Below are 10,305 nucleotides of genomic sequence, written 5' to 3'. Positions count from 1 at the left end.
CGGCTCGACAAGACTTTATTTACATTAGACTTGACAACGATCACGTTATAGTAAGCTGGAAAGTAACCCAAAAGTATGGTTTTCTATGGACAGAAAGACCCAGGAAAGGGTATTTTTGACGGTTATTGTAGTTAGACGAGTATTTGTAGCAAATATTTTACAGGGAGGGACAATAGATTGGAGCTCAGTCAGGGACATAACGACTGAGATAGATTCATGAGATCTCTTCTACAAGAGAGCAGAAATAGGGAGTCGAAAACGTACATTAAATTTCGAAGAAGTTTTTTTTTTTTACTCTGTCAAGGCATGATAGGAACTGAACTCGTGCCCGTCAACGTAAATAGATCCAACTAGCAGACACTCATTTACTACGGTGCATGTATTTCTCTTTTTCATGTTACCCGTCGCTTTAATATTTTATGCGAGTATCTCACCTATAAAGTATTTTTATGAACAATGGAGTCCGAATGAGTTTCACAATAGGTGAATAACCGTTTATACATCCACTCAGTCGGTAAATACAGATATAATATACTAGCAGGCGACCCGGCGTGTCCGGCCGTAAAATACGCTTAAATATGATATTTTTAATATATGCAGATTTGGAATTTATTATTATCGAGTTAATTATCTATTGATTATTATATTGTACCCAATATGTAGTAGTAATTTAAAAAAAGATTTCAAATATATATGACTTCGGTGCCATCTGTAATAATCAAAACCAAGAGATTCAGGTCTCAAGTGATAATTGCAACCGAAGGGCGCATGGGCATCATTAACGCATTTAAATGTATAAATGCATGTTTGCTTATACGTAGAAGATATACATCAAGTCGATTTACATCTGCCACGTCCCAGTTTGCCATTTTGGATCCATTGCCAGCTGTTTTTTACTCGCTAAACGAATTGGAATTTTCTTCCACAGGTTCGAATTCCCTATCCATCAAGTTTTAAGTTTTAAGTTTGTAGACCAACAATTAGTAGTTCGATAGAGACCGTTCCACCAACACACACACACACACACACACACACACACACACACACACACACACACACACATATATATATATATGTTAGCCGATTAATCAGAATCGGAATTGGGAATCTGTTTTGTGGTCTGCAACCGGTCTCATCCACCACAGCTTCTTGATTCCCGGTAGAAACGATTACGGCGGAGAAGTACCGCCGACAAATTGACGAAATGCTTCAGAAGCTCCAACGTATGTGCCCAAGATTCGTCAATATGAAGGGAACAATTCTCCTTCATTACAACGCTCGCCCGCATGTTGCTCAACTGACCCTGCAGAAACTGAACAAATTAGGATATGAAACTCCGTCTTATCAGCCATATTCACCGAACATGTCCCCCATCGACTTTTTTTCAAGCAGTTCGACAACTTCCTGCTGGAAAAATGCTTAAAAAGCCGATATGATGCCAAATCGGCCTTCAATGATTTCATCGCTTCAAGAACTCCGGATTTCTATACAAATGAGATAAACTTGATTCTTGTCGGCAAAAATGTATCGATTCTAATCGTTTTTATTTCGATTAATAAAGTTTATTATGAAAGGAGTTATGATCTTTTGAAGTTGAACGTCAAAAAACAACATTATTTTTGCATTAACCTAATATAATAAAGCGCGCCTTGACGACCATGCACAATCAGACTTCATTGCTTGCAAAAGTGCATTTAGAATCATACCGACTATGTAGAAAATAAAATTCGAGAGCATAACTAGTCGCTTGTTGTAATGGTATTACTCACGTTATTGTAGCTTTTTATCTTATTGAGTAAAGAAACTAAAGTGATTTACTTATGGATCGACTCTCGGACGATGAAACACGGTCCAAACGCCTATGTACAGCAATCGTCCATCGCTGAGAAAAATTTATTGAGAATATCGGTCATTATGCTAATAAAAAAAAATAATTCAGTAGCACACAAGTCGCTCGTTTTAATGGTGCAACTTCGGTCTTCGTTCGTAGCTTAAATTTTTTGAGTTGAAAAACAGGAGGCGTTCATTTTCGACCGAACCTCGTATGACAAAGCGCCCTTCAGATACTCATGCAGAGCTATCGTTCATTGCTGACAAAATTACATTGCAAGTGGTAGTGACTGTAGAAAAATTAATTCTGGAGCACAAAAGGTACCTCGTTTTAATGATACCAGTCCCGTCTTCATAGGTTTTGCTAAACGACGAAAGTGTTGAGGTACAGCTGTAACGTAGTCTAGTTCAGCCATTATAATCACGTGCCAAGGCAGCATTTAAAATCGTGACGTCACGGAGCGCAATGCGTATATAGGCATAGTGTTCAGAAAGGAGGAACGGGAGGAAAGGGAGGAAAAAGAAGATAAAGAAAAAATTACGCATGGGAAATTATGCTCAGTAACAAGCGACGGCTCTTCCTTTTATCTCTTCGATTGAGTCACAATTATACCTGGTGTCGTATATTGATAGCCAGCTGTGTCTCGTGCCGTGTACTGACAGCCGGCTATGTCTGCTGCCGTGTATTAACAATCAGCTGGGTCTGGTGCTGTGTATTGACAGCCAACCGTCTCTGGTGCCGTGTTATAACAGCCAGCTGTGCATGGTGCTGTGTATTGACAGTCAGCCGTGCCTAGTGCCGTATACTGACAGCCAACAGTGTTCGGTGCAGTACAATGACTGCCAGCTGTGTCTGGTACTGTGTAATGACAGTAGAGGGTCAGAAAAAAGAACATATAAAATAAGTATTGCCGACTAGAGTTGTAAACAAATAAAAAAGATTCTTGCACATCAAAGGTTGTGTTAAAGTTCGCATTCTGTTGTGACTGTCTATGCATACAGCGTTTGGGTAGCTCAAGGTTACAAAATTTGAATGTCAAAGGAAAGGAACTGATGTTTAACAAAAAGAAGATCCAATTAAAATTCCAAATGTTGAGACTATGATGATGATGATGATGTTGATGATGATGATGATTATGATGATATATATATATATATATATATATATTCTTTTAAAAATAAAATAAAAGAATATGTATATTCTTTTATTTTCGGATTTTAGTCATGTCAAATCACACTTTATTTCTTTTTGGCGGATTAATTGTTGCTATTTGTTCTGATGAGTTAAGGGCATAATAGATTCACTGCTTGATATAATAATTAAGTGATTGATTTTGAGTTACGAAACAGATAATGTCAAGGATTGTAAATGTCAACTGAATTAAAGGAATAAATTATAAGATGGTCAACATCATGAATTTTGGGATATAGTTTTTGCCATTTATTCAGTGTATTGCTCTGTAATTACATTGAGCTTTTAAAATAAGGATTGGCATATATTAAAAGAAAATATATTTCTACAGAAATATATATATATAAACAAAGAATTAATAAAATATGTTAACACACTTTAAGAAGAGTAAAAACATTTAATTTTCCAAAAGGAGACACGGATTAAGTGGATTGTCCTGAAGCCGCGGAGTTTCGAAAGAAATACTCATCAGAGGTTAAGAGATAGCAAAATGTGGAGTCGGATTTTGTTTGCAAAGTATTTAATGAAACCACACGTAAACCGTAGAACTTACGTAAAAAGTTTTTAAAAAATAGTGAAGCAGAGGGAATGGGGGGAAAAAAAGGAAAAATGGTCCAGTGAATAATAGAATATCCAATAACGGTAAAATACAAGAAAAGTTGGTAAAAGTCCGGTACGAAGAAGTGTGTGTGTATGTATATATATATATATATATATATATATATATATATATATATATATATATATATATGTATATATACATATATATATATGTGTATATACATATATATATGTATGTATATATATATATATATATATATATATATATATATATAGTGTGTGTGTGTGTGAGAGAGAGAGAGAGAGAGAGAGAGAGAGAGAGAGAGAGAGAGAGAGAGATGCATTAACATTTCTTCTTTATGAATTAAACATAGAAAATCCTGAATACTCACGACATTGTTTCAGATGGGATAGGTCAGCACATCCCAGCTTCTTTGGCGCCTTAAAACAACGGAATTTCTTTGCTATACACTGGCCATTTTCGCACTGGAACTCGTCGCTATTACAAGGTTTTATATCTGAAAGATAATACGAAACAACTTTACACGCGATTGTCTACTCAGCAACATTCTACCTCTCTTTTTTTCAATATCGGACATATGCCTTTTTACTCTCAAGGTGGGACCAACAAAATCTTAGTCTTCTTCTATGAATTAGTAGCAGGGAGGCCCAACGTTGGCCGGAAATGAATTAGGATCAACCATAGTCTATTGTCATCGAAATCGGTAAAATCGTGCATTTTGAAATCTTCCCCGTAGTTAATTAGTCGACAATACATTGCACTGTAGAGAACCTACTGTTGAGTTATCAAATTATTTTTTGATTACATATGTCAGGATTTTCTACTTGTGCGGTTATAATGGTGGTAATTAAAGTTTAAAATGACAAAAGTCAAGTATCAGAGTTAAGTTGTGTTCTAAACAGAAACATTAATTTAAATGATATATAGTATTGTTATACAAAGAGCATACTGTTGATTTTATATGCCGGGCCTTTTTTCTTGTACGGTAATAAAACTTCACAAATGCACATGTTATATTAGGCCGTATAAGGCGCCAGCTTTAGTCAAAATCGCATGTTCCGTTCTTTTATCAGATTTTTTCCAATATCGATTATCGATACTCACCGAAAACCTTTCAAAATATCTATTTAACTGAAACACTGTCAGGCACATAAAATACATTTGTGTGAAATTTAAAAAATATCTGCCTCGCCGTTCAGGAGTACACAGGGAACGAACGTCACACACATAGTCACACACACACATACACAGTTTCCTTTATATAACACCGAACGTCACACACATAGTCACACACATAGTCACACACATAGTCACACATATAGTCACACACACATACACAGTTTCCTTTATATAACACCGAACGTCAAGGATAAAAAATATTTTAATGATTTATTTAAAAAATTATATAACGTTATTCGGGTTTCTAAATTTAAAAATCAAACTTACAGGGTTGTAAAGGTTGATAAAATTATCGCCCTAAATCAAGCAACACTACAGATTTATTTGAAAAATTATATTGAAATAATAAATTCGGGTAACTTGAAATAATATATATTGAAATAATAAATTCAGGTAAATGTAGTTTGAGACGCCTCTCCATGGGATTAATGGACTATCTCATGACGTCACTTCCTCTGGTGACGTCGTCTCCGGTAACGAGTACCAGTGCCCGGCAGTCAGAGATTGGTACGCGGCCAAGGAGGTCGTGTGCAAACGCCCAACAGTTGAGGAATGGTATTGCTCAACCTGCCTTGCCTGTAATATATGTGAATACATGTTTGTTTTTAAAAGTCCTGTGTTCTTTTCGTTTTATTACCATTTAACACCATAACAGTAGTAGACCTGACATCTGTTCAATATAGCCGCTTTGAGCCTTAATCACCTCCTTGATAAAGGTCCGGAACCAGGAACATGTCTTTTCCATAGGCACTGGCGAGAGGTCCGCGAATATTCAGCATATGGTGGAGATCAGGCTGGCTTTGGTGTTGTAGGAGGTCATGTTTGTGATGTTCTCAACGTATGATAAAACAAAATAGTCAAGCGGATTTAGGTCGGGTAAGAAAGGGGGTCCAGTGAGAGAAAGGTACAAAGTCGTAGGACGCCTTCTTAAGCCAAGCCTGTGTCTCTTTGGACTTGTGGGCTGGTGCCGAGTCCTGCTGCCACACTTAGAGTCTGCCAACGGCCTAATGACTGTAGCAGGGAATCGCCATACTTTTCAGCACATCCAGGTACACATTGGTGTTGACTTTCAAGCCGACTTCGAAGATGTTAGGTGGTTCTCACTTGAAACCACGCCAAATGCCATAACTGTGTCCGGAAACATTGTTTCCATCAGCCTGGACATGTTCCTGTTATTCTTGACAATACAGCGATCCATTTTGGGGGTGCTGGCAATGATTATGTTATCATAAACTCGATTAATCGGGAGCATGACTTGTACAGCGGCGCATCTCTGATCTCGTTCGTTGAACATTATGTCACCAATTCTTTAAGGGGTCAATTCAGGAAAAACGATCCTTTGCTATTTAACACAATGTTTCTTTGTCGTATTTGAAGAATTTAAGAGACTTTAAACCAACGAAAGCTGGTTTTTGTACGAGGGGCGTCACAAAAAGAAATGCCTCCTATCTTTTTATTACACTCGAATAGATCAGAATGAGTTGTAAGCAGCACTCAAATGTTACGGAAATTTATACATTAATTCCGTGCAAATTACATATCTCTGTTGCAGATATTGACAGTGTGATTTAGAATGGTGGTAAAATAAATAACTTCCAGAGCACAAAAGTGGCTCGTTTTAATGGTACTACTCCAGTTATCGTAGCTCTTCAACAGTTTAAGTAAAAATAGGAGACTTCGCTTTTGGCATGAAGCTCGTATAACATTACACGCTCCGGACCTTCATGCATAGCCATCGCCCAATCTCACGCATAAATACATTAAGAATGATGGTGACTATGTGGAAAAACAAATACTGGGACACAAAAGGTCTATCTATATAAGAGCCAGATACGTCCAAGGATGGAGTATTGTTGCCACATATGGACAGAAGCTGCTAGAAAAGACTTGTCCTGCCTTGATAGGGTTCAAAATAGACTTTGTGGCCTGGTGGGAGATGCCCTTTTCTCTTCGCTGCAACCTCTGTCTCACAGAAGAGATGTTGCGAGTTTGTCTCGGCTTTATCGTTATTTTCATGGAAAGTGTTCGACTGAGCTTCAATCTATGGTCCCCCCTCGCCAAACTTTCACAAGAAACACTAGACTAGCTGAAAACATTATCAATAATTTTCCCCACTCTTTATCTGTACCTAAACCTAAAGATAGATACCATGATCAAAGCTTCTTTCTTAGAACTGCACACCTGTGGAATTGTCTTCCGTTTTCCTGCTTTCCAGCTTTCTATAATATGGTTGTCTTCAAATCCAACGTGAACAAATTTCTGATGAGCCGTTCCACTTAAGTTAACAAATTTACCGAACTTCCATTACTATCGATTACTATATTGTCCTTTTGACTACTCTACACTCTTTAACCCTTATCCTTGAGTGGCCTATCGGCCTTGATATGTGGTGACGTTTATGCAAAAAAAAAAAGAAAAAGGTCATTCGTTTTAATCGTGCCAATTCGTAGCTCTTAAACTTTTGGACTTAAAAAATATGTTTAACTTTTGGAACGACTTTCGTACATTAAAAATTGTAAGTAGTATCCGCTATATTTTTAAATTATACGAAATTTTAGTTTTCATTTCGAAAAAATGTAAATATATTTTTTGCTACCTTAAAGCAATACCTATTTAGTTGTTTATCTAATTACTTCTGTGTTCTTGTACAGATTTATCCGTTTTATCTTACATAAGCTAGTAGGTTTGCCTCTGTACTCATCATAATAGGTGACCACAAAGCCGTAAACACATTGCTAATACTCAAGCTATTAGATCACTTGTTCATCACTCACAGAACTTACTAGCAAAGTTGAGCCCAATATTACCTAAATCTATGTGTATAATGAAGAAAGCAATTATAGCTACCAAAATGACATGGTACGTGTTATTAATTATCAAGCATTTTTATGAAATTCCAAATGATGAGCAAACTTTTAATGCCTTAGATTCCAGTCTCGATGATGACGAAGTTGGACACTTTTCTACAGAATTCAAAAATTCATTAGAATTTTCCGGTATGTCAACAGTTCCCCAGAATAGTGACACTCCAATGCTATGGTATGAAACAGTATTGTATGTTAAACGCATTCACCAATCAGTGATAGAAACTGCCACACTAACTGGTGTTAACAGAGGTCGAACTAATATTAATTCTGTTGTAGACCCGTGCTAAGGGTTACAAATAAAAGAAACCACAAGTAATGTAAATCGTATAAAATATAATACGTATTTATCATAAAGAATACAGGAATTACTCAAGTGGTATGAGAGGAACGTGTTCGTAGCATGCGGTTAAACATGGTATGAATGTCTTCCAATGGTTGTTTTATTGTTAGAGTGAATTCGTTGCCTGAGTGTTCGTCATTAAGTAGTTGATAGCAATTATTGCAAATTGATTCGGGAAGTTGTTGTAAACCCATGCTAGGGGTTACAAATGACGATTAAACATGATTGTCTCCATTTAGTTTCTGAAACCAGAGGTATTCATAGGACTACTTGATTTCACTTAGTTCTGAAATAAGGGTGATTTGTAGCCCACAACAAATTCCAAGAAAACAAACAGTATTCCGTCACATTCTGCAATTGAAAAAAAATGGCTTTAGTTTCCAATTGAATTGTGTTCGGCTACGACAATTAAAAATTCCCGGGTGACCTCAACTTATTTACACCTTTCTTTAGCCACAGGCAGTTTAACGTAGGATGTCAATAAGTACATGTGTAACGTGACTATTACGCTCAAACTAAGTTCGTTACGCCGTCTGGCATCGTCAAAAAGGAAGAAACAAACAAAAATAAATAAATACAATTCTGCTCTTTTTTCTGTTTTACTAAAAAGCATTTATTACCATTGCTTTCCAAACAATATATTTTTTCTAACTCTTCATTTCGTCCGTCATTAGATTAATTAAATAAATGGATGGCGCTCGTCTTAAGGAGGCTCCATGTTTTGACAAGCTTCTGGGATTGACCTTTACTCCTGATCTGAAATAGAACGCGTACATCAAATCTGTTACCAAGGTCACTGGAACCCTTCTACCGCGCCAATAGATATCTCAATATTAATGCAATTCTCTATCTATATAAGAGCCAAATACATCCAAGGGTGGAATACTGTTGCCACATCTGGGCAAGAGCTTCTAGAAGCAGCTTATCCTGCCTTGACAGAGCTCAAAATAGACGTCGTAGCTTAGTGGGGGATGCTATTTTCTCTTCCTGGTAAACCTGTCTGTTTTATCGTTATTTCCAAGGCAAATGCTTGTTTGAGCGCCAAGCTCTGGTCCCCCCCATGCCACTCTTCTACGAGAAACGCCCGTCTAGCCGAAATCACTGTACATAATTTTCCCCACTATTTATCTGTGCTTAAATCAAAACGTAGATTCCATGAACAAGGCTTCTTTCTTAGAACTGCACGCATGTGGAACTATCTTCCATCTGCCTGTTTCACACTTGACTACAACTTGGTTGTCTTCAAGTCAAACATAAACAAATTCTTGATTAACCGCCCCTTTAAGTAATCCAATTTATCAAATTTCCATTACTAACGATTATTGCAATATTATCCCATTGAATATGTACACCCAATAACCCTTATACTCGAGTGGTCTATGGGTCTTGATAAGTTGTGACTCCTATGTAAAAAAAAAGAAAACGCCGTCTCGAAACCAGTTTAAAAGTCTTTCGCTGCCACTTCGGGGCCACACGTCCATCTCTCCCGGTCCTTTCCTTTTCTGACCTCGCTTTCAACTTTTCACGTTCACTTTGCTTTTAATGATCACGTGGTGTCCTTTTTTTCCCTCTCTTGTCGCAAGTACGAGCACACACATTTGTATATATGCTACATCGGCTACTGCTGCGAATATCTTCACAAACCAGCTGTATTAGAGCCCCTGTTGATATTTTCCCACGCGCTCGTACGCACTCTGTAACACATGTTGTGCACCAGAATGTAAAGCATAACACCTTGTGTATCCATTTGTACAAATAACCATGCTATCTGTAAATGTGCTTTCAGAAAATCTTTATCTCCAGCGACGATTATTTGCGCTACTAAACAACTTTAATGCACCAATTAGTTGGCCTCTAATTAAATGCATAAAAATGTTAACTTGTTCAGTGTGATGCGGAAAACATGTAAAACCGAAACACGTGACCATGATAAATTTCTTCTACTTTTTAAAACACATTTTTTTCAACCCTTACAACTACAGGACACAGGTCATCTTGGTGTTATATAATAGTTATACCGTATTCTTTTTATTGATTAATGGATGTAAGACAACATGCCTCTTTAAGAAAACGTAATGGCATTGTTTGCATGCGTTTTCTAAAAGAAATTATTATTTTTTTATTATTGTATTATTTTGGGGATCAATGAGATAAATAGGCAATACTAAACTGTGCCAATACGGTTTGTGGCCTCTGTTCAAACCGACTACTGTACGGAGAAATCTATAGTAAAACTAATATTTACTAACATACTACTTTTTTTTAGACCGCCATAAAAATTAAAACGTCACAACCTATAAATCAAAACGAGAGT

The 10,305-nt window shown here is 36.9% G+C and overlaps 1 protein-coding gene across 2 annotated transcripts in view; it reads right to left on the bottom strand.

Annotated features, from left to right (window-relative positions):
* Positions 1-10,305, bottom strand: part of LOC145293721 (G-protein coupled receptor GRL101-like) — a 761,328-nt gene that overhangs the window by 242,366 nt on the left and 508,657 nt on the right. For both annotated transcript variants that reach the window (XM_080140164.1, XM_080140165.1), the window contains exon 11: positions 3,976-4,101. In XM_080140164.1, coding sequence (XP_079996290.1) covers positions 3,976-4,101 — 126 coding nt within the window. The remainder of the gene's footprint in view (positions 1-3,975; positions 4,102-10,305) is intronic.

This window comes from Euprymna scolopes, chromosome 15, assembly GCF_053919585.1.
Source record: "Euprymna scolopes isolate OS-2025 chromosome 15, ASM5391958v1, whole genome shotgun sequence".
Lineage (NCBI taxonomy): Eukaryota > Metazoa > Mollusca > Cephalopoda > Sepiida > Sepiolidae > Euprymna > Euprymna scolopes.
Note: the sequence above shows the minus strand (reverse complement) of the source record. Positions and strands in the feature narration are given on the sequence as shown.